Source organism: Ceratotherium simum, chromosome 8 (assembly GCF_057802395.1).
Source record: "Ceratotherium simum simum isolate JZ-2026a chromosome 8, ASM5780239v1, whole genome shotgun sequence".
In the NCBI taxonomy this organism is placed as follows: Eukaryota; Metazoa; Chordata; class Mammalia; order Perissodactyla; family Rhinocerotidae; genus Ceratotherium; species Ceratotherium simum.
In genome coordinates, this window is record NC_141907.1 from 77,037,255 (window position 1) to 77,063,568 (window position 26,314).

At 36.5% G+C, this 26,314-nt stretch overlaps 1 protein-coding gene across 4 annotated transcripts in view; it reads left to right on the top strand.

Moving 5' to 3' along the window:
* The window catches only part of GRID2 (glutamate ionotropic receptor delta type subunit 2), a 1,475,972-nt gene that overhangs the window by 1,070,362 nt on the left and 379,296 nt on the right, over positions 1 to 26,314 (top strand). For all 4 annotated transcript variants that reach the window (XM_087434598.1, XM_087434599.1, XM_004430960.3 and 1 more), the window contains one exon: positions 8,230 to 8,331. In XM_087434598.1, coding sequence (XP_087290724.1) covers positions 8,230 to 8,331 — 102 coding nt within the window. The remainder of the gene's footprint in view (positions 1 to 8,229; positions 8,332 to 26,314) is intronic.

Here is a 26,314-nt window from a genome sequence, read left to right on the forward strand (position 1 = left end):
TTTTAAAATCATCTAAATTTGTTTGGTATTCAATAAAATTTGAAACCCCACTTTGGGGGGAACAAAATAGCAATTTTTCCTGACCCCAGGGAAACTTACAGATAACTGGTGCAATAAATGTTAATCATATAACATATAGATTAAGGAATTTAACTGTGATATTACCATAAAAGAGAGGAATATGATGCTGTATTGGAGTGACATACACTCCCCTGTAGTTTCCTTGATATGGGCAAATGCATCTTCTGTGGCTGATTGTTTTTTAGCTACTTCTTTTGCTTCTGAGATTTCGGAATTTTGTCCTGCTGTTGAGTTCCTCTCACATATTGATGGCTTTCTTGGATAGGATCTAAAATAACTCTACACCAGCTCACCTAGGCGTGGAGACAGGTGGTCAGGGAAGATCTACCCTAAGCTATAAATGTTTCCATTGAGATCTAAAGGATGAGTAAGAGCGAATTCAGTAACTCATTGAAGAATGGCAGGTGTCTAAGATTCTTCCAATCAAAGAAAACTGTATATTCAAAACCATTGGTTGTCAAATTTGGCTATATTTTGGGAATCATCTTGGAAACTTTAAAAAATGTACTGATGCCTGGATCTCATGCCCAGAAATTGATTTAATTGGCATGGAGTATAGCTTTGGCATTGAGATTATTTTTAAACTTCGTTTGTGGTTCTGATATACTTCACTGCTTGAGAAATAATGTTTAAATTCTTGTGCAGGAGGATTATGTCTTACTCAAGAAACTGAAGGAAGGGTAGTGTGCTTGGAGTTCAAAGAATGAGAGAACGTGATATGATGTGAGATTGTGAATGTAAATAGTGACAAATCATACAAGTCCCGGTCAGCCACATTAGAAGTTTGGTCTTTATCTGAGAACAGTGGAAAACTGTGGAAAGATTTTAAGCAGAGGACATCATATCTAAATTTATGTTTATGTTTGCAGTGTAAAGATTGTAAAAGAGAGGCAATGAAGTTAGCTTGGACTAGGATGGTGGCAAGGAGATGGAGTTAAATGGATTCAAGAGATTATTCTTAAGAAGGTGAAATTGGCGGAGTGGTAATGCGTTGGATATAGAGGTGGTAAGACTGACTTCTTGGTTTCTGACTAGTGGAACCAGATGGATGGTAGGGGTAGATTATGAGCTTAGTCTTATAGATATTTCAGGTGCTTTGAGCTATCTAAGCAAAGGCATTGAATGGATAGTAGAATGTAAGAAGATGTCTGGGCTTGAAATTTTAGACTTTTGGGGAACAAAGTTCCAAAGTGCAATAGGAATGCTTTACATTAAACCTTGTAAGTTTCATAAAAAATAATTATTTTACTTGTACAAAACACTGTAGTAGGCACTGGGCAAACAAGAATGATTAAGATGGTGCCCCTGACCTTAAGTGGTTAATTAATGGAGGAGATTTCTATCTTTTCTAAGACAGAATTCTAATATGATTTTAAAATGAAAGTCCCCTTTAAAACATCTCAAGGTAGGGGGCTGGCCCGGGGGCGCAAGCGCCTAAGTGCGTGCACTGCTGCAGAGGCCTGGGATTCGCAGGCCTGGATCCCGGGCACACAGTGACGCACCGCTTATTAAGCCATGCTGTGGCAGCGTCCCATATAAAGTAGAGGAAGATGGGCACGGATGTTAGCCCAGGGCCAGTCTTACTCACAAAAAAGAGGAGGATTGGCATTGGATTTTAGCTCAGGGCTGGTCCTCCTCACAAAAAAAAAAAAAAAAAAAAGAAAGAAACATCTCAAGGTAGGACTGGACAAAGAGAAGAAATTCCAGCAACTTTTATCAGGTTGTAATCATTAAATGCTAAAATATTCTTAGGAATAAAATAGTATTCTGATTAGAAAGAAACAGAAAACTAATAGAATTTGAGTGAGGGGAATCACCCTGAAGAATCATGAAAATTGTCAGAGGAACAATATGGTGGTAGAATACAGTCTCAGATTGGGGATATTTTGGTTTTTCATTTAACTTAAGCTGGAGAGACAAAAAGAAGAATAAAGAGGACAGCAGGAGTTTTAATTCATGTATTCATTTTTCAGGTATCTATAGGACCTACCATGTACCAATACATCAATTCTGTGATAAGGGCTAGAGGTACAATAGTAGCACGGTAGGCATCATTCGGGTTCACAGAGTTTATAGCCTCCTATGCTATCTAAAACAGGAAAAATAAAATAGCTCATTTATTTGAGAAAGTGTCCCTAGATAGCTTTTGCAGAGAAGTCAGTAAAAAAGGATGCCTTCAGTCAATAAGGTTAAGTAGCCATTCTATGAGATTACATTCCCTGGATGTTAGGGCAAGTTTAGAGCAGTGTTTCTCAGCCTTGGTTACAGATTGAAATCACCTGGAAAGCCTTAAGAACTACTGACGCCTGGGTCCCGCCTCAGGAGATTCTAATTTAATTGATCTGGGTTAGGTGAGGGTATCAGAATTTTTTAAAGCTTTCTGCTGATTCTAATATTCAGCCAAAGTTGAGAATCACAGGTTTAGAGGCATGCTCCCTCACTGAAACTAGTAAGTGACTCCAGATGATGAGCCTGAGCAAGGAACAAAACAATGCTGATTATATAGGCGTAATGGTAATGAAAACTTCTTTAGTTTTTATGTGCCAAGAACACTCATAAACACTTGACATATATTAAGTCAGTTAATAGTCTCACCAGCCATATGAAGAAGTCATTTTTACTCTGCCTATTTGAGAGGTGAGAAGACTGAGGCCCAGTGGCACACACCCAGCAAATGTCAGAGCAGATGGTTCATCCTAAGTAATCTGGGTCTAGAATTTCTGATCTTAACCACTACGATATATTGCCTCTAAATATAGTGTAATAGTAGTTTTACACCAAAAAGAATTATTTAAAAAGGGGAAACATAATTGTGGTAGAATATCATTATGTCAGTTAAATGCCAATTGATAACTGAGTGTTGTTATTATGGCTGCAGAAAACACCTTTGAGCTATTCCATTATGTAAATAATGCTTCTCATGCTTATCTATCTTCATTTGTGGAAATCAGTTAACAAGTTCATCTCCTTGTATATGTATGCTGTTACATAATACAGAAGTTTTTGTTTTCAGCAGCAACGCAGGGAGATATAGGCAGTCAAATCGGGTGATTTTTCTTTCTCTGACTTTTCAAAGACATTTTCTTCTGAAGGAAACACAAGTGCTCTGGGTATATTATGGGTATTCCCCATAATCTAAAGAACGACTACTATTTCATGGTCATGACCATTCCGTAGGAATAGAACCATCCTAAGAGGAAATAATCATCCCCTAGGGAGTAAGTCTTACAAATTGAACCTATTTTACAGGTGGAAATACCATAAAGAAAATTATTGTTGGAGGGATTGCTGGCACGCTGCATTCCTATACACATCCAAGAGGAAAATATTCCAATTTAACTATATAAAACATGTCTGAGTCAACCTTCTATGTGTTTTTTTCCTACACTTTCTATCCCATTACAGAAGTAATATCTACCAAATAAATGCTGTGTACTTCTAAATGATTAGCTTTCAGCTACATTGCCTATGCCTTTGTTGTTCCCTCTTTTTCCTTGAAGTCTGAGAAGGCAAATAAAGGAACTGTAGTGGCTGGGAGCACGCAAGCCCACTACAGTGGATGTTCTGTCGTGTAGCCGAAGCTTTGGTACCGTAGCCAGGCTTCATTTGTTCCATGTGTAGACAAGCTAATAAATGTAGGGAGTTCTATTTGGTATTCAATTAAGAGCTGTCTCCATTCCTGTTATTAAAGCCTACAAATATTGAGCATAAAATGAAAGTTGAACAGTTCAGCTCTTTTTGACACTGTAACACTGCCTGAAAAATAGTGATGTAAAACCCAAGACAAACATCATCCTTTAAAGCCCATGGACAAATGAAAAGTGAAAACATTGAGGGAAAAAGAGTAAATATCTAAAAAGTGGTCATTTACTAATGACAGACACATAATGTTAGGAGCGTGCTACTGCTCTCATGCAAATACATCAACTAGTTTGTTGAACACAAGATATTACATTGATTTTAACAGAAAGCTACAAGATTATTATTGCTAAAGCTCCAATGAAGGGAATAATTAAAGCATTAAGCATTTTTAAGGTTTAAGTTGACTTTAGGCAATAACCAGGAAATACTATAGGAAATCGATATACTGTAATTGAAAGGAAATTAAATTGGTCTTCATATTTTTTATCCCTTTTAAATTTTCTCTAGCCTGCCAGACCATGAAAGATAGTGAATCTTGTTTTGCCATCAGGCAGTATGACTTTCTGTAAATCTCATGTGCTGCAGGGGCCACTTTTATTATTTTTTACTTAGAAAGTGCTCAGCTTAATAGATAGTATTATGAGATTTTGGGTACATTATCTTTATTAGCCTCTGGCCTCATTATTAAAAAAAAAAAAAACAGAAACAAAAACAAAAACATAACCAGACACAAACAACCTTCTCCACATAGCCAGAGAAGTCAAGTTAATGAAATTTCAAACAATGAAACCAGAGAAGTTGTTAGCTAAGCCTCACACTTGAACCTAAGTGAAATTCTGTTAGTTTTTATCAAACACTATGCCTGTCAATCTTGCTATGCTGCAAGGAATATGGCCCACTGTAGATACAAATTCAATTTGGGTCTTTGTGAACCTAACTCATTTTTATTGCTTATTATTAGAAGAAGTTATTACAATCAAACAGAGTACATTGAAGTGAACCTCAGGGAGATGAGTAGATATGAACAGAAATTAAGGAATCTTAAAACTTGAGAAATCTTTCAAAAACTGTGGAAGATCAACATTTCCTCTGTGTGTTGCTGTTGTTTATTTCCTCATTCATCTTTGGTATACATTTTGAGGAGCATCATCAGGCCTTAGGGCAAATGAAATATGTCCCACATTTATCTTTAGTAAACTGATCACACAAAGTAGAGATTTCCAGAAATATTTTTGAGACTCTCTTGTCCACTTCATTTTTCCACTACTTTCCTTATTTTACTCAGTGCCTCTTGACTCTTTAAGTGGATAAAAGATAACACAGTAGAAGGAAGACAACCTCTCAATCCTCAGTTTCCTCTTCTGTAAAATGGGGATAATAATGATACCTTCCTCATAGGGTGGTTTGGAGATGTAAATTCATAGGGTGGTTTGGAGATGTAAATTAATTAATATAAGTAAAGCTCTCAGATGATTAGTACATACTATATACTATGTACATGTTATAACAATTTTTATAAAAATTATAGTGATGATGATGATTTTGCCTTTTAAATTGTATTACCAAAATGTGAATTCACTAGCTATTATTTTGTGCCAGCCATTTAACAATTCTGAGCCTCAATTTCCTTGACTGTAAAATAGGAATAATATCTTCTCCACCTAACTTAAATAGATTATGTTTATGAAAAGAATTTGTAAGCTATAAAACAACCCTGCAATTGAAAACACTGAATCTGGACTTTAAAAAGTACTAGTTTAAATCCTAGTTTCTTCTCTTAGTAGCAACATGACCTTAATTGAGTCCTTAGTTTCTGTGTCTATAAAATAATAGCAGTAACAGCATCTTCTCATAAAGTTATTTTGAGGTTTAAATGAGACCATATATGAAGAGCTCAGTACCATGGCTGACCCAGAGAAAGTATTCCAAAAATGTAAAAGAAAGAATTCTCTTCAATGTAGGAAATAAGTATTATTTTAATTTCTTAATAATTTATTTGTTATGGCTCATGTTAATATGTGATGTGTGGATATCTTTTATTTCTAGTTTTCCAGAAAATCTGTATCCTAAATTTTCTCTACCTCAAAATTCAGTCTCTGAACACCCTAGTTCTCGGTGTTCACAGCTAACATTCAGCTAACATTAAGCATTGGAGTTGGTGCATATGAAGAAAAAACTGAGTTATGTTAAAGGAGTTGCCAATCCTAAAATCCAGACTGCTGTTGTTAAGAACCGGAACAACTTTACAAGTGCTATGATTAAAAGTCATGTGAGTCAGATAGAAAAAAAGAAAGAAGGAAAGAAAGGAAGGAAATTTTCAGCAGGCAGAGGAGAAAATTATATGTGTTATAACATATATGAGAGAATCTTGCCAAACGTTATAAAAAATGAGAAGAAACATCATGTATGGCACAAATGATGTTTAAGTCACTGCCTAGGTCTGAAGAGAAGATCTAGCCACCTACTCTACCTACTCCCAATGCTTTGTTATTATTGTTATCTCAAACCCCCAAACGCTAGAGTGCTTTAGAATTTTTAAACCATTGACTATATTTAGTTATGTTTAAAGGAGGACATAGTTAAGAAGTTGAAAATTATATTTTTTAAATGTTTGTTCAGAGTGTTGTTGAAACAAACTGCTCAGCAAGTTTTGTTGTTATTCCAGTAGTAAATATTCTGACTGATCAATACACCAAAATGCTATGGTCAAGTTAGCACTAGCATTTATTTAGGCAAACTGACAGCAGGTTCACCAAAATTAAAAAATAACTCCAAGGGAGAAAGAAAGAATCTCTATGTTTACTTTGGTTAGCTTAGACATATTTATCATAAACAAGACGATGTCCTAAAAGCTATTCATTAAGCTTAGAATTAAGTAATAAGATTGTAAAATGTGGACAGCACATGGGAAATTTGGCTCTTCACTCAATGTTATAGCTCACTTTTTCCGCCAACGTTATTTGATCTGGGAAAGTAAAATCTTGAAGAATTAGAAAAAGTGCACATCAAGGAATGTAATTGAGGATAGACTTTGGTTGACCTCAGAAGAGAACAAAAGCTCAAAAGAAATTTCATAAGGTTTTAAATTTGGCAGGAGGACTACAGTATCTCTGATAATTAGACTTTCAACATATTTGGAATTGCTAATTGGATCTAAGTTCTAATTAGACTCTTTATGTAACTAAGAATGACATATTATTGTATGAATTTAATGTGCTTTTACAGTGGAAACCTACAATTAGCAGCCTTTTCCAAACTATTTTAATAAGGAAAAAGCTGGCTTTTTGATTATATTGTGACATCCCCTTCTCTTAAGATATATTATGTACATTTTAGTTTTCTTAATTAAACATCTTTTGGGGAGCTCAAAGAGAAACTTGACTTTTAATGGAAGCACCTAAATCGCTTGTGAGAGAGACTTGCCAGTATGTTGATGACTTTGGAAGCCACAAACACAATGCAATACAAGGAAATAAATCAGTCTGCAGGAGGAAGCAGCCAAGTAACCAGGTGCTCCTATAAACCTTTCAGTTAATCAAAACAGTCTCCAAATATGACTAAGGGTCTGTTACATTTTCAAAACATGCAAATGTGGACTAGTTTCCCAAATGTGAAGCTCGTGAATCTGGTTGGTGGATTAACAGCATGACATTTCTTCCCAAGACGTGCATTACAACATTCTTTTTGCAGCTTTGCTCCTTGAACGGTCATCTGCTAATTCAAGTCACAGCATCTCTTTCTTTTCTCTTTATTTCTGTGTTGACAGTCATCAATTTTATCCTGTTGAGTTTATAGGCAGTAATTTTAAAACTGGTAGCCCTCAGATTTGGATATTACAAAAGATAAGAACTATATGAGGATGTAAAATTAAACCAGTATTTTGGAGAGGAAAGTGCAGTGAATCATTGTAAGACTTTAAGGGAAAGGCTGCTGCCAAAATATTCCAAAGAAACTTATAGCACTGACAAAAAAGGCAAATTATATTGTTTTATGTACTGAGAATACTTGAAAACAACAAAGCCATATACATGATTTTTTTCCTCAAATAAAAGCAGTATCCCTTCTAACCACATTAAAAAGCTTGCAGTTTTTTCCAATAAAAGCAGTGTAAGACCTAATTAAAACCATTGAAACAGTAAGAAAATCTAACATGTGCAGTAATTGATATATTAGAACAGACATTATTCTAGAATTATATGTGCTATTATTTTCCAATTAGTGCATTACTGGGACTGAGTTATTGGTGTATTTATAACTCCTCATTAAGTCAAATGTCTTCAGTGAGTCTCCTAAAGCATGTTGGGTACTGTCATATGCCATATGATGATATTTAAAAGTAGGAAATGGCGTTTCTGATTGCTTTATTTGCTATTAAAAAAGAACAACTACACAAGACCCATCCTATACCAGTTATTTCAAGAGATATCACAGTTCTCTGAAAGATCTATATGTGGTGATTGGACTGTTCTTCAGGCAGAAAAGTGACCAAGCTATTTTATCTTTCAGCTTGGATGCTGGAATCCTGTCACAGGGCTGAATGGGTCACTGACTGACAAGAAACTGGAGAATAACATGCGTGGAGTGGTTCTCCGTGTGGTGACTGTTCTGGTGAGTCTGATCACAGCCTTGTGGTTTTGGCTTCTAGGGGTTACTTTATCTTTCATTTCTCTGTTTTATTAACTGACATCATAATCTCAAAAGAGCTTTTGACAAATCCTGACTATGCTTTCTAGGATATTTTTAATGCTTATAATTTCAGCCTTCAATTTATATGGATAGGAATCAGATTTTTGCAGGCTTTTTTTTTTTTTTTTTTTGGTGAGGAAGATTAGCTCTGAACTAATATCTGTTGCCAATCCTCCTCTTTTTGCTGAGGAAGACTGGCCCTGGGCTAACATCTTTGCCCATCTTCCTCTACTTTATATGGGACGCCGCCACAGCATGGCTTAACAAGCAATGTGGCGGTGCGTGCCCAGGATCCAAACCTGTGGACCCTGGGCCGCCAAAGCAGAGCGCACGTGCTTCACAGCCACGCCACCGGGCCAGCCCCGTGCAGGCTTTTCTTTTAATTACAGTGCTTTTGTCAATAACTTTTTAGGCCCAATTTCCATCCCTCTACAGTTTCCTACACATGATAAAGTAAAGGTATCCCTCAGACATTCTCTCGCTGAAACCATGTAGTGTGCATAAATGAAGACAACCAGGCAAAACGGGTAGATTTGATAAAATGTGGTACATTCAGTAATACTAAAACATTAGCAGATTAGGACAATGTTTTTCTGGTAAGGACCTACTTCAAAGGAAAGATCATCCACCTGTTTAATAAATATTTATTATCGACTATATTCAAGCTCAGTGCTGATTACTGGGGACACTGATGAATAAAAGAGACAGATATGGTTCTGTCTTTATGGAGCTTATCATCTAGTGATTCTGTAAATATTAAATGGGATTATACATATGAAATATTTATTATAGTTCCATTTATTTATTAGGAAATCAAAATGGTAACTATTATCATTATTCTGTATATTATTATTTTCTCTCCTAATAATCGTATAAAATAATATGTTAAGAGAAATATTCCTAAATAGTGAAATACTCAAATGGGTACTGTCTAAATAGCCATACAGCATGAAGATATGCATTCTCCCTGGCTATTTAAATGTGTTTAGCCCTGTGCTATTTCATAATACGTTTCAAAACCTAATAGTCCATAGTTATTAACTTTATTTTTCTTTAGAAAAGCCTACTTGTTTTTCAATTTGAAAAAGTCCTATAGGCTAAAAAAATTGCAGAATTAGTAAACAAGTGAAGCAAAGAGGTTTTTTTGATATGTTGATGTTAGTTGGATGTTTATCCAAGTTTATAACAGCAATGGCTGCCCTTTGTACATTGCTCAATACAAATTAAATAGACTCAACATAATTTCCTTATCTAAAAAAAGGATATGCGATATTTCTATAAAAAGAAATTCAAATGAATAGTCTATACCCCCTATTTGGTGCCTATAATTTATTTCTGGTTATTATTTCAATAAGATTTTCACTTTTTGGCAAATAATTATAATATGAATACTTCACAGTGTAAATGTGGAGGTGCTTCTGTAGGTACCAAAGGGTGGGGATATGCATTTGCATTGATGTGCTAATGTGAAAAGAAAGACAGACGTTTAAAGTGTGGTAAACTATTAATAGTCTCTTCTTTAGTGATTAATATGGAAACTCAGGTGACAACTGCAATGAAAGACAATATATGTGCTTTGTTTTGGTCTTTGAGATTCACATTTTAATGTAAGCTAACCTCTTCTAGTCGTTAAGCAAATATTTATTTAGTACTTACTATATGATAGACTCGGTAATGAATATAAGATGAATAATACATATACTTATGTATACTGTGGGAGTGTAAGTGTAACAACCTTTTACTCAATTGGGCACCCACTGATAAATAAGGTAAAAGTTGTCTTATTCATCTTATAGGTATATTCATACCTCAAAGTGTTCGTAGAATCTTGTTTGGGAGATAGACATACAACAACATAGATAAGATTAGTTAAGACTTACTATGTGCCAGATACTCTACTAAGTTGTTTACATGTATTATCTTATTCAGTCCTCACAGTATTTCCAAGAAATAGATACTATTCCGATCCCAAGAATGTGGTAAAGGAAACTGAGACATCCAGAGGTTGAAAAAAATGTGGAAGATTAAACATATAGTAAGTTGAGTTGGGTCAGGAAGTCTGACTCCAGACCTCTTAACCTCTTCTCTCTTACCATTATTATATGCCCTCTACTCCTACTGTGATAAGTGTGAGAATTGAGGTATCTATAGGATTTTACTTGACTTGAGAGTTGGGAATGCTTAACTCTGAATACGGTGAAAGTGAGTTTATTGGGAAAGCTTTGTAGGGCCAATTATTTTAAATTCATTTCCAGGCTGAACAAAATGATTGCTATTTTGTGCATGTAATTGTATTGTTTCACCACTGTTAATGCCTGCATGCCCCAGTCTCACCTTCATGACCCATAAGGTCTCTGTTTCTGCAAGCTCAGCCCTGCACAGATGCTGAGTATGGTTAGTGAGAGGAGATATAGAAACAGTCTGTTTCCCCAAGTCTTCTGTGATGCAGTATGGATTTATCAGAGGGTGCCCAGTTGAGTAAAATGTTCTTACACTTATCACACTCCCACAATATACAGCCATGGTACTTAATAATTTTGCAGGCTTCCTGCTTCCTCCTGTAATTCCTACTGAATGGAAACCAGCCATAACCTTCTTATTTATTTCCTACAAAGGTCTTTTCAGGTCTAGCTCTTACTTATATGGCCTTGCAAGCTTCTTCCACCCGACACTGAGAATCACTCTCCCCTCAACCCACCCAGCAACTCCAAAATCTTGATGCCCACTAAACCCTGAAACTCGGGTTTGGTTTATACTAGACTTGATTTGGCCACTTACCTACACAGCACCCAAAAAGGGAGAAAGAGGAGGGAAGGCCCATGTGTCAAGCCCCTGAAGGAAGGTCTCTCAGCCCTTATTCCATTCTAACTGCAATCTAGTCCCAGTTCCACACACCCCCATTTTACTTAGGAAATTTATGATATCAATGACACACAGGTTAATAGAATGATTTTCCTTACCTAAGTATGAAACCCCCATTCCTATTACTATTAAGGATATTTCATTGACTTGAAAGAAATAATCTAATATTTATCTTAAACTAAATAATTCAGCATTATATTATTTATGATCCCAAGGGCAAATAAATGGTACACTGAAACAGTTAACTGAAGAGAGTTAAATGAAGGGATTATTATCACAGATGTAAATAGGGTTAAAGGAATCGACCAGCAGTGTTGAAGACCCAGGGCCTAGATGCACAGCAAGCCTGACTACTCTGAAGCCTGATGGGGCGTGAGGAGGGAGCAGTATTAACAGACCTGGCAAGAGCTGGAGCCATGAGACATGAGAGAGAGACCACTCAACAGTAGTTGTGACCTTTGGTATAGGAAGAGCATGGAGAAAAAGAATCACTGCCAAAACCACAATCAGGCAACGATGAAATGAAGACAGAGGTTGCCTCGACGTCATTCCTTCTGTCCTTCCATCTCCTTCCATTGTCTCCAATTGCAAATCCAACTAGAAGTCAGAAGGCAAGGGAGCCCAAGTAATGAAGACCATGAAGGTCAGCCTCCCCAAACACAGAGCAGGGCAGTGAAGGGCACAGTAGGTCTGGAGGGAAACAGAAAACCAACACCAGCATCTGCTATTTGATAGCATCTGTTAAGAACTTCACATGTGTTAACTTCTTTAATCCTTATGAAAACTCTGCAAGAGACGTATTAATTACATTAAAAGGATGAAAATAGGGCACAAAAGAGTTAACTAAATTTCCATGTCTATGTAGCTAACAAGAGCCAGAGATCCTGGTTCCAGAGGTGAAGTCCTTAGCCACTCTGATATGCTGCCTTTGGAATCGGAATGAATTCATGTTAGGTTTAAGTTAAATATGGTATAACTACTGAGATTACAAATATTATTGGATTGGTAACTTAGGAACATTTTTCTAAATCACATCACATAAGGATAACTTTATATTCAACTATCACCAAAGCCATAGAAATATACCTTAGAAATGGAGGAAAAGAAAGAATGAGAATAAAATTAAGAACTTACAAGACTGGTCTCTCTGCTGACCTCTTTGTTTCCATATTTGGCCCACTGATCTCAACGTCTTACCAAGTGCTCCAAGTGTATTACTACATGGCACTTACTAAGATTATTTTTTTTCCTTTTAACTTCCTAAGTTGTACAAGTATGGATAGCCATAAATGACTAATTATGTCATTCAATTTTTTTCATGGTAATTCACAAAAAGTTATTGGAAACATCACTGGGTTGTAAATATCATCATAATACTTATGAAAATAAAATGAAGTTAGCGCTGATGAAAAGAAAGGCTTGAGAACCTATGTTGCAAGAAGAAATATAAGATATCTGAGAAACATAAACTAGCATTTAGAAGGAGCTCACTGATTAATAATTCTTATTTGCTTGATTTGGTTTTGCTTAGAATGGATACATAGTACCTCTAATGAAACATGAATTCACTCATAAATTCATCTGAGAAATATTTATTGATTTCCTTCTTCTAGATGCTTGGGGCACACACAAAACAGACAAAGATACTGACTTTTGGGAGTTTCATTCCAGCAGAATATCATCTAAAGCTCTCAGAATGTTTTTTGAAAAAATGCAATGCTGTTGTCCTACATTAAATATACAACACAGTACTCCTTTGCCTAAAACTACCATAAAAATAATTGAATAACTTTGTATAAATATATGAGTGGAAATTTATGGTCAAGCTGTGGTGGTGATTTTTCTGTATTTTATAAATTCAAAAACATACAATTTTTCACATTTTAATATCTCTGAAATGAGGATGCATCTTTCCATTAATGGCTCCTTGCAATTATAATTGGATGCATTTTTTGTCTTTATTAGTGGTAAATAAAACAATTGTGGATCTTACAATTGAAAACATTTTAGATTAAATAATATATGGATGGTATTTTTACAAAATTAATTAAGTTAATAGATATTCCGGGAAAGTGAAATTCAATAAAACTGGGCAAGAAGCCATCATAAAGAGAGAGACTAATTTAAAGACTACCTGTAATAGAAAAGAAATAACAGTAAGAAACGAAGCCAACTGAAAAAATAGGACAGTAATAACAATGAAAAACATTACTCTCTAAACTAAAACTGTCATATAGTCATAGAAAGATAAAAGTAGAAAATACACAAAGGCGGCTTATCTTAAAACAATAGCACATAAAGCAAGGTGCCAACTATGTGTTGAGAGAAAGGTAAGTTTCCCCAAGCAACTCACCATAGGAAGGGTGTAGCAGGCAGCTGCCTACTGAGTTATCATTTTAAGAGAAATTTCATTTTCTTAAAATATTTCCCTATTATTAATCTCACTTGGAATTTTTTCAGCAGGCCTTATTTCCCTGTGAAAATTTACATGTTATCTGAGATCAGAGAAAGGTGAAACATTACTATATGGTTATATAGTACACCCTAAACTGTTAGCTTTGACTCAACAACTATTTATTGACCATGTCTTGTAAGCCAAGCATTGTGCTACATTCCAAAGAGGCAAAGATAAATGTGATATAGTTGCTGCTTTCAAGGAGCTCCATATAAACCATTTTATCAAAATTATTAAGTCCTCTATCAGAAAGTAGAAACTGTGTGTGAGTGTGAAGGATTCAGAATTAAACACATTTTGGGGAGGCTGAGAAAGAATGATAAAGTTGAGAGAGACAGGCAGACAGACAGACAGACACAGATGTCACAGTCTTTTGTGATCTAATCTCAGCAGTGACATCCAGGCCCAGATTCATGGGTTTACAGGACAATTTAATTCCTCATTTCACTATTCTTTCATTCAGAATTCTTTGTAACTCTATATTATTTTTTTGTAATCTTTCACTAGTGTTAGACTCCCCCTTTTACCTGTAAGTGCAAATGAGACACAAAGTTGGTGTTCACTTACAATGCCTCGTGTATAGAGACAGGTCAGTAAATATTTGTTGAATGAATAAATCAAAATACTCTGATAGCCTGAAGGGGGTGTGTGCGTGTGTGTGTGAGAGAGAGAGAGACAGAGACAGACAGAGAGAAAGAGAAGAAAAGAAATAAAGAACTCTATGTGTGATTACAAAAATAAGAACAGGGATAGACGCAAGACTCTGCCTGAATAGGTGGTCGTAGGATTTCTCATACTTTGATTTTTATCCACTAAATCCAAATTTACAAGAGAGATAGCAAAGGATATCCTAAACTGATAAGTTTTCTTTATTTCAGCATGGGATTTCATCCATGAATCCTCTTCCCTTTATTTCATCTTGGTGAACTGATCCGACAATCTAGATGGAATGCTGGGGACCCCTTTTATCTGTTTTATTTTCATCTTAATCAAGTCACTAAGCCTCATGCTTCTCACTGTTCCCTCCTGGAGAACACTCTGATTTCTCAGAATTCCCAAAGCTCCAAAAACACCATAACTAGGTCCATCTCTCCTCACAAATCAAAGCCTAAATGGCTGAAAATGCCCAGCCTCTTCTACTTTTTGTACATTTCTAAGCTATTTACTTCTCCAAGAATTCCCTCCCTCCATTCACCTTTGTGAGGGAGGTATGAGTGGATACATGCCACCTCTCTACCTCCTCCGATAACCATGTTTTACTATATTCCTACTCGAACTGCCCGACCCATTTAGAGTTGCTATAGTGGGTCCTCAGTCTTCCCATCCATTCATTGATACATCCACCCAGCATTTATCCAGCATCCTCTCTATGTTAGGTAGTATGCTAGGTGCTAGGGATACAGAGGTAAACAAAATAGACACAGTAATTGCTGTCATAGAACGTGACATCTACTGGCAAATATCGACAACATCCAAAGAAAGGCACTAATGAAGAGCTAGACTGAGGAGATCGGGAAATAATCCCCTGAAGGAGAACTGCCTGAGCCGTGGCTCTCAAAATGTAAAGGACATTTATACATGTCCCAGATGTCTTGCAGAAAAAAATTGGATGGTGGAAGATGGAGAGAGGACGTGGGCAACAAGATGGTTACACATAAATAAAACCTAGATTATATCATTAGATAATTAAAGTACAAAATTAATAGGAACATAATAATATAGAATCTATATGCTTTTTGACCAACTATTATCCTATAAACTATATAGTTTTGATCTGCCACTTAGAATTTTACATTCAGACTCAGTATTAAATATAATGAGCATAAAGAATTATTTTCAGAAACCAAAAGAATCAAAACCATTAGACCTTTGACATAGTTGATTCTAGGAAATGACTTACACTATTCAGTGTGTTCAAATAGCTACATGCTTTTAAGGTAGAGAAGTACAAAATTTTAATTCAGAACATCAAGAATTGTTCATGTTATAAAATAGCAAGTCCACATTTGATGAGAAGTTACAAATGATATAGAATCATTTAATATTCTCTTGGCATTAGAGGAAGTCATTGTTTGCCTTTTGTTCTACAATGTTTTCATTTCCATATGGACTGATATTCCATAATTAATTTTCCCACAATCTCTGGGAAGCATAGAATTAGACAAAATCAGTTTAATGGATAAACGGAGAAAAGAGTAAGGTAGGGTACAGTTGTGTAGTTGGCCATCTTCTAAGAAAACAGTAATCCAAATAGAAGGAGAGAGCTACCTCTTTTCTTCTCTTGGATTGTGCCTCTTCAGAAATTTAAAAAATTTAACCTACCTATATTAAATATAAGTAAAAAGTACATTTGTTTGTTTTTTCCTGTTAAGGGATGTTGTGACTGATACATAGGCAATAGATTCTCAATTTGTACAATATACAAGAAAGTATGAATGTTAGATAAGATCAAGCAATGTACTTAGCTTCCTCTGGATTCCTTTTAACAAAAGAGTAAATAATATGTGATTAGTTTTCTTATTGAAAATACTTCAACCCCTTTCCTTGCCTTTTCTCCACCTAGTCTTCTCTCTTCAACACACTCGTATAAAATGCACTGCAGAGAGTACTGGACTTACAGCGAAAAGATATCAGTGCAAGATCCAGCTTTTCTCCTTAATAGATCATTGAACTTAAGGAATCCAAGAAGCTATTCTGAACCTCAATTTTTCTGTATGTAAAAGGGGAATAATAAAACTTGCCAGACAGTGTTGTCATGAGATGTAATAGGTTAAATTACATGAAAGCAGTTAGCAAAGTGCACAGTGTTTCTAAATATAAGATGTAATTATCTCTGCAGCGGAACAATGATTTGTAAATTAGCTAAAGAAAAGAAAAAAATAAGCATGAGTGATCATGAAAGCATAATTAATCATTGTCATCAATCTTTAGATTTTTGTGGGAAATTATTTAAAGGACCCTAAGGAAGACAAGCATAAACTGCAGAATCATGACTTTTAGGCCTAGTCACAGTTACATTAATTTGAAAACCTGCTAATGAGAACCACAGCAACTTTCCTGCTAGTGAAGTTGGTGCTTCCTAGGGAAAAAATAAAAAAATACAAAAAAAAACCTGATACCAAAAAAAAAAAAACCCCAAATTATAAACTAAAAATTTCTAAAAGTCTGCATGTCAATTATATTGTCTCACAGTGTTTGGTTCCAGGCTAGCTTTAAACAGACTGTATGTGTTAATTTATAACTAAGAAAATACTTCCAGTAATGGCCCTGAAATATCATTGTCCTTAGATTTTGCTAAGAACATTGTCCAAGCTTTTGCAACTTAGGGACTTGCAGCATTGTGAACCTTCTCAGAGATTTAAGCTTTCCTGAGGTCCCAGCCTCCTTTGGCTGGCTCCTTTGAGCCTCCTGAACCTAGAGGCAAAGTTGGGGGCTGGGAGAGTAAGCTTGATAAGAGGGTCCACTGGGCAGGCACTCACAGCAAGGAGACGAGAATGGAGTTGATGACAAGCTCTTGTAGCTTCCATAGCTGTGTCTGAAGAGGGCTCCTTTGGAAGAGTTAATAAATTAAATTTGGTTCAGGGCTCCAGGCAAAAATGACAAGTCTGGCTGAGGAAATTTCCAGTAGATGCTAAATAAAATATACTGAAAGTTGCCATAAAATATGGTAAATGCTATGTGATAAATGCTACATTGAAAGTACACAGTATAGCATTGTGGTTAAGAACACTGTCCTTAGAGGAGTTCCACTTCTGAGGTATCGGGGTGAGGAGTTCCATGGACCCACTCCACAGTAAAACAAGCAAAGATGCAAAAACAAACAAACAAATAAATCCACTTAAAGTCTCTGGAAATTTTCCTAAGGGCATTCAGAAAATGAGGTAACACTTATTCAAGAAAATCTACTAAAACTCAGTAAGTACAACAAGAGTCCGTGGCATCTGAGCCTCATCCTGCTCCTTCCCCTCCCACTTCACCCCCTGCCCTGCTCAACTTGATGGAGGCTCCACTCCAAGCAGGTTTGTCCAATAAGAAGAGGCTTCCTCTTCCCTAAGTTACCAATCAAGGGCTGTCTCAACTGGAAGGACAGGCTGCTTGCATTTCTTATACCCTCCAACTCCAATTTGAAGAGGCTAAATTTCTGGTGAGTGTGGCCAAGAGTTTGAGGGCTCCCTTTCTCCACCCATCCCCCACCCATAGGATGCAGTCTCTACCTCAGATGTGGTAGGCCTGGAGTAGTGGGGTCTTGATCACCATCACCCCAGCTTGCTCCAAGGGCAGAGGTTCCAAGCCAACAGATGTAAGTGGAGAAGACCAGAAGCTGCCACTCAACCCAGTACCCAGACTAGTGGCACAGAAATTTTGCCCAGGGGAGAGGCAATCAATAAGAAAAGAGAGTGGTTAAGCATTCTCCAGTTATGGTAAAGAATCCATTTGCATGGATACCCACATGCAAAAGAATGAATTTAGACCCCTACCTCAAACCATATACAAAAATTAGCTCAAAATGGATCATAGACTTAAATGTAAGAGCTAAAACTATAAAACTCTCAGAAGAAAACATCGGTGTAAACCTTTGTGACTTTATTTTGGCAACAGAGTCTTAGATATGACACTCAAAGCACAAACAAACAAACAAAAAATAGACACATTGGATTTCATTAAAATTAAAAATGTTTATGCCTCAAAAAACAGAATCAAGAAAGGTGAAAAGACAGCTCACAGCATGGTGGAAAATATTTGCAAATCATATATCTGATAAGGAACTTGTATTTAGTATATATAAGGAATAAAGTTGTAATAACTCTATGTGAAGAAAAATAAACCAATTAAAAATGGACAAAGGATCTTAGTTTGTCAAAAAACACGTGTAAATGGTCAATAAACACATGAAATGATTCTCAACATCATTTGCCACCGTGGAAATGCAAATCAAAACCACAATGAGCTACCACCTCACACCTAATAGAATGGCTATAAAATGAAAGGACAGATAAAAACAAGTGTTGAGAAGGTTGTAGAGAAATTGGAATCCTCATACATTGCTGGTGGGAATGTACAATCGTGCAGCTGCTTCAGAAAACAGTCTGGCAGTTCCTCAAATGGTTAATCACAGAGTTACTATCTGACTCGGAAATTCCACTCTAGATATATTCCCAGGAGAAATGAAAACATATGTCCACAGGAAAACTTGTACACGAATGTTCATAGCAGCTTCATTGATAATAGCAAAAAAATGGAAACAACCCAAATGTCTGTCAACAGATGAATGGATAAATAAAAGTAGTATATCCACAAAATGGAATATTATTTGTCAATAAAACGAAATGAAGCACTGATAACATGGTACATGGAAGAAGCTTGAAAACATCATGCTAAGTGAAAGAAGCCTGTCACAATAGACCACATAGTATGTGATTCCATTTATATGACATATCAAGAACTGGCAAATGTATAGAAACAGAAAGTAGATTAGTGGTTGTCTAAGGCTGGGGGATATTAGGGGATTGGAGATGATGGCTAACAGGACCTGGATTTCTTTTGGGGGTAATAATACTCTAAAACTGATTGCAGTGATGGTAGCACATGTCTGTGAATACATACTAAAGCCATTGACTGTACACTTTGAATGGGTGGATTATATGGTGTGTGAGTTATATCTCAATGAAGCTATTTAAAAAGAAGCATCTGGAACCAGATTACATTTCAATCCCTAGGTCTCCCAGCTGTGAATTTAGGCCGAGTATTAAAACTCTCTGATTCTGTTTCTTCACCTGTAAAATGGAGATAATAATATTATCTACCTCATAGAGCTGTTATGAAAATTAAAGGAACTAATACATGCAAATAAAAAGGACTTCTAGCAGAGCCTGGCTCATAGGAAGTGCTGTATGTATGCATTAGTCCTTATTATGCACCGAGTGTTGAGGGAGATAATAAAAAGAGGATCTAACTCATGGGTAGGGCAGTGGGAGAGGTTTAAAGGATGACACAAATTACTTCTGAAAGATGAACAGGGATTAAAAAGACATGGGTAAAAGGGAAGGAATATCCAACAAGGTAAAGAGCATATGCAAAAGTATGCAAGAATCGAGAGTTGAAAGTATCCTCAAAGTAAATTGGAATATCACCTGAAGTAAATGAAATGGAAATTCAGGAAAGTCCAGCAGCCTGTGTGTAAGGTATTCTTTTTTAAGAGCTCCTTTAGAGACAATTCAATTAGGAATTTGTTTGTGAAATGAGGTTAGCATTACATAATTTAGATAATATGCACCAACAAGTTAAAATACCATTGTTACAATCCTAATCTAGCCTCAAGTTTAGATAAAATTGTTCTCATTTTTACTGATTACACTAAGTGTAATCAGTAGACATAGCTCTGTATTGTATACATATTTTGTTGCCTCTTCTGCTGATTGTACCTATTATGTGAGAGGAAAGGGAAAAATGTGATTTTTATAAGCAGACACTTGAGGAAAACTGACCTATGTGAACAATGTAATTTATAGCAACATCGGAATATGTGTTCACTTCAATGATGACTGAATAAAATCATCATGAGAAGTGGTGCATGACAAAGGCTTGACAATTTCTTATTCTTTTTCATCACACCAATTCTTAAGATGATAGCTGTCGTGCAGACAGACATGTGTGAGTATCGCTATTGCACTGAGGTAACCGTGCATGACCCAACTTTTTTCCTTTTGGAAGCTGAAACCTGAATTCTTACACTAAACAACAAATAAATATTTCAGAGATGTGTTATATAATTTACTTCTGAAAACTAGATATACTACTTGTCTCTAGAAGTTCAGAAAGACATTGACAGAGTCATTTGCAAATTCAAAGATGTAGAAACAGTAGGTCTACGATGACTTCCATGCTGTCTACAATATTCTAAGCAAAGTTATATGAAGTATATTATACTTTACTTTCAGAATTGCATTATACCACTGCATCTGAAAGAAACCCAAATGTTAAGGTGTCCTTGAAGTTTTAAGTTATCTTTTGTCAATGCAGTAGTTGTAGCATAGTTACAATACAAAACCACTTCTATATACAATTCCCCAGAAATAAACATGAGTATAAATATAAAAACTAGAGACATACTTCTGACACCGATTTTACTTTTTAGAGTTACAAGGGAATATATTAATGAATTAATAACTATTAAAGCTTACAGATAATGTTACCAGCCCACACTTAGGGCACACTTACTAATAAATCTTATTCTTGGTATTTTAATATCCTCAATCTTCATGGAGCCCTCAAGATTATTATTTGCATTTTGTGGATGTGGCTGAGACTTAGAGCTAATTAAATAACTTCTTCAAGTTACAGTTATGGTAACAATAAGCACTGAATCCGTGTTTGTCTGACTCCTTCCCAGCCATGATGGAGTAACAAGGACTAGACTAAATTCCTGCTATAAACAGCTAGAAAACTGGGTGAAGTATAGAAAAACAGACGTTGGTCAAAAAGTAAAAAAGGACTTTGATTCCTAAGAGGTTGGAAACAACTAAATGATCCTAACAATCCTCCCAAATTTCTGGCTGGTGGCAATTTCCATACTGGAGGCGCAGGAATATAGAGCCAAAACAGAGACCGTCAATCTTACTAAGTTGAGAAATTAGAGATCCAAGTTTGGGGAGGCTGAGGTGATTGGTATTTTGGGGGACATGTTATGGAAAAGAGGGAGCTGTCTAGGAGAGTACTTGCATAAATTTGCATAGGGTTCTTTTGAATCTTGGCTGAGTACATAGTCATACATGCATGCAGAAAAATGCTACAAAGCTGGGCAAAGAATGACAGGAAGGAGATCAGTTCCCAGAGCTTGCATATGATGTAGAGACTTTTGAGAAAGGTTTCGTTTTGGGGGGATCTTATTGTACCAAGACTGTAAAAGGGTATATGAAAAGGATGTATTTATCTTTGAATTATGTAGTAATTAATAATGTTTAGGTGAACAAACTTATATAGATTTAAAGTTGGATACTGCCACAGATCTTGCTGTTTCAGTGTTTTAAATGTTGCTCTGACCTCTCAAAAGGTCCAGCTTTTCGTTAGGAAGATGCATATTCATCCGCCACTTCTGAACTCCAATTGCGGGTTGACATTGTTGCTGTTTTACAGCTGACGTAAATTAGCACTGGGTAAACAGATGCAAAAGAAAAATAAATTCACGGCAAGTTGTCCTTGCTTACTCTTAGAAATCTTCCCAATCAGTAGGGAAAAACAATGTTTTGAATTAAAATGTCATAATTAGATTTCAGTTTACAAAGGAAATAGATTTTGAGAAAACCTCGTATGCTTTCTCCCTCTCAAAGAGCAGGAGTCAGATGACAGCCTCACCAATGAGGAAGCTAGGTCTCAAGTGGAATCTGAATTCTTTCAAAGGCACATGAGCAGGTTTTGACCGGTAGGGGACCATTTGTCAAATCACTATCCATTGCACTAAATGGGACTCGAGGGTAGTCTGAAATGAGAAGAGATACCTCCAAAAAGCTCCCAACGTGGGAATAGCTTACTCATCTGTCAGCTTCTAGAACACGAAGAGCTATTAAAATTCAGCTCCCTCTGGGGAGGTAGGAGGCAGTCAAGAAGAGAACCACCATACTGCATGGAGGTCCCAGAAATGGAAAAGTTGGTCAAGGAAAGGAAGTCAAATGCATGTTCTTTCAGAATACACCTCTTGGGTTTTTTAATGATCAGTTGAAATACCGAGAGGTTGGGGTTTTAGGGTGTCATTTCACAGCACCTCCGTGTAAACTGTGTACTGATTATTTTAACCTGGAAACAAAGAGGCCATCATGCTGGAAACTGAATTTGTGATTCTTGCGTGTTTAAAACCTTTCAGGAAGGAATTTCAGGTTCTCTCGGTGGTGGAAGTTAGCATGAGGAAATGGACTTTACATTTTTTAGGGCTTTTTCCTTTGGTGGGTTTGAACGTGTCTTTTTTCTTCTTTTCTTCTTTATTTTTAACCATTGCTAGTGGCATGATTTTTGAAATGGGAAAATGAAATGTCCAGACTAATTTTTTTCCATTGATTCTTATGTAGAGTAATGTAGTCTGCAGTTCAACAAAAAATAACAAGCTGCTATGCTGTTCTGAGCCAAATATGATCTTCAAGACCACGGTCAATAAAGCACTCAGGAAAATGAAGTATTGAGGCTGAATGTCTGAGGTCTATCGGGGAATAAAGAAGCAACCAATTAGCATTTGAAAGCAAAGTTTTCTGCTGTTTTAAAAGTCAAGAAGAATAAAAAAATGACCACTCGCAAGGACAAAGAGTTTGAAAAATCTCACCTCTGTTTTATGTGTCCTTTCAAAATTTTAAGAATGATCTTTGGTCATCAGCCCCAAGAAGTAAGATGCATTTCAATACATGTAATGTTACATTTGGGAACACTTCTAGAATATCTGCTGAGGAATGCAAGAATAAATAGAACCAGTGCTCATCTTTTTTGTCACTGCTAAGACATTTGCTCCATCTAATGAAGAATCTCATATGGGTAATTGTTAGGGCTGATTTTAGGCTAAGCATTCCAACTTATTATGCAATAAAGTATAATTTGTATGTTTGGAAATAAAATGGTTTATACAATTAAAAAAAGTTTCATACATCTTTATATTTTCCAGTAAATTATGGGAACCTCTCTCTAATTCCTTAATATGTGTCCCCATGATTAACTCAATACCATAATCCATATCCACAGTCCTGATAAGAGCTGGCACAGAAGTCATTTTTGTGTGCCTTATTAATTTTAATAACACTTCTAGTAATCTTTTATACACTTATTAATTGTTGAAACACAGAAGAATATTGTCTTTGTAGCTTTAAGTCCAGACGTCTCTACATTCTGTACATCCCCACTGATTTGTTTCTTGCTTTTCAATATCAGCACCTTTCTGCTTTCTCCTCTCATGTTTCTGCCCTCTATGCAGATCTTTCCTTTTAAGTTTCCCACTGTGCTTTGTAATAAAATCAAAAGGAAAAGGTATATCCTTCAGAAAGCATTCAGCTCACTAGAAATAGAAAACCTATCACCTTATTCTTAAAACCTTAGATCAGGCAGGCCAATAGCAGAAATAGTGAGTGCAGTTTCCACATAGGGTGTAGAGTAGGGTTAGGGAAATTACTATGTACCTTGTTCTCTCCAGATCTCCTTTTAAGGAAGAGATTATCTTTGTTCAGGTAAAAGGCTTGATACTGTTGGGAGGAAAACATCCTCTACTGTCTTAAGTTCATGTGATTGGAGGCATGTGAATTAACTGACAATAGACAGATTAACAGGACAAAAGTCAAGGTTTATAATACATGTGCACATGAAAGTCACTCAGTAATGAGTAATTTGCTGAATATCCAGAAGTAAAGGTTTGTATACCAACTTAAAAGGGGTAGTGGTGGAGTTTAGGGCTTCAATAGGAAAGTATGAAAGGGTCTGTGGTTGTGTGTGCGTGTGTGTGCGTGTGTGTGTGTGTGTATGTGTGCGCGCGCTACTGGGAATGAAAAGTCTGTCCCCTTTCTGGAATTTGCAGGTGAAGGGGTAGGAAGAAGAGTATCGTCTACCCACTCTGGGTCCTTCCTGGCTGGGCAACAAATTAAACTGAAATGAGACCGAATAGCAGGAGAAAATCAAACAAAGTTTAGTAACATGTATATGTGGGGAGAGAGGGAGAATCCCCCTCTGCCCTTTCCCTTAAGGTTCTTATGGCTAGCCAAATAATCAACAAGACAGGTTAGCAGGAGAAAATAATACCAAGTTTAATAACATGTATACATGGGAGAAACTCAGAAATGAGCAACTCTTCTCTCTGTCTAAGCTGCTTGCTTAAGTATTGTAGCTAAAGAAGAGGAAGGTGTTGGGGGTGGGTAGTGGTCTGGGGCTTCAGAGGGCAAGAAGACAATTCTTTTCAGGGTCATCTATAGATAATGTGGTCAGGGAGAGAGAGAGTTTTTCGATAAAAGGGGCTTGGTGCCCCTCCCATTGTAACATCTATTTTACATTATCATTACAGCCATCATGATAGAAGATCTGTTCCAGGAAGGAGCCACCATGTCAAATTCTTTAGGCAGTTAGTGGAGGAGGTCAAATGTCCCTCAGAGAAAACAATCAAGGTAAAGAGATATCTTTCAGGGTGGCTAAATCTTGATCTCCCACATATTCATGGGAGAAACCAGAGAAACTGAGTTTCTCAACAAATGGCAGAGGTTTTTCACCTTAAATAGATTTACATAAAGACAAAGGAGGATGTTGGGGGTGGGGGTGGAGACAGCTACGGGGGATTACCACAAAGCACAGCAATCAAGGGTATGTAGATTTAAGTCCTCTCCTTCTGTCCTGATAAGAGTTTCCAGAGATAAGGCCATCCCCCACCCCTTTCCAGTACACGGAGGGCAAGGGCGATACCTTTACAAATGTAAATGTTTGGTGAACAGAATTTTGATAGGAATGGGCTTAGTGAGGACCCTGCCAGTCTGTCCATACCCAGAGTTAAATTCCTTTAGGCAGTTAGTGGGGGAGGTCAAATGTCTGTCAGAGGAAATAATCAAGGTAAAGTGATATATTTTGGAGTAGTCAAACTTGGATTTCCCACAGAGGAAACTCCCTCAGAGTAGGATTAATGACAGCTGTGTATTCAGGAGGCTCTGCTTTAGTCAGATAAAGGAAGTTCAGAAAAGATTTCAAATGTTTTCACTTAAAAATAATCTTTATGCCAAAACTGTGATCCCATCAATATGCTGCCTACAAAGTTGAAGTGTGAAGAAGAGGAAAGTATCAACAGCTCTACTTTAGAAATGAAAGGGAATTTGGGGATAGAGAGTGGAGACAGAGAGAGACAAAATTTTGATACCACCATGTGTGAAAAGACTGTAGCCCAAGTTTTTTCTCTATTCTCTACCATGTAGTTTCTGCACCTCCTCCACACAACCCCAAACACACACACACACACACACACACACACACACCCACCCAAATGCTGATGTAGGCAGTCTAAATTATTGGTTAAGAACAGAAGCTTTAACATCAGGCAACACTAGATTCAAATTTCCATCTTTCTTACTAGCTTTTAAACTCAAGTACATTATTTATCTATTTTGTCCCCAAATCTCAGTTATCTCATTTGTAAAATGACAATAACAATACCAGAGTATTCCAAGAACTAAATGAGGTGATGAATGTAAAGTAATAAGGATGACGACAGGCATAATGTAAGTTTTTTATTGTTGTCATTGTTATATGCTTCCTCCTTTAGCCTGAAAATATACTCTGGGTAGAAAACATTTTTTCACCCTAAATCCCCTTTATTCTACTAATTCTTTCTCATACAAGTGTCTCAGACTTCAGTTGTAACTGTCTCCATTTCATCATTAATTTTTATCCTCAAACACTGGCTTTTATTGGCTTCTATTTCTACTTCTCCAAAGAGATTGCTTTTCAAAAGGTCTTCATCTTCTCCTACTTGACAAGTGAAATGGATGCTTTCAGGCCTGTCTCTCTGGACCTCTCACCTGTATTGGAATCCACAAGCAACTTGCTCCTTTTGAAACCCTGTCCTCTCTTGCATCCTCAAACAATGAATTC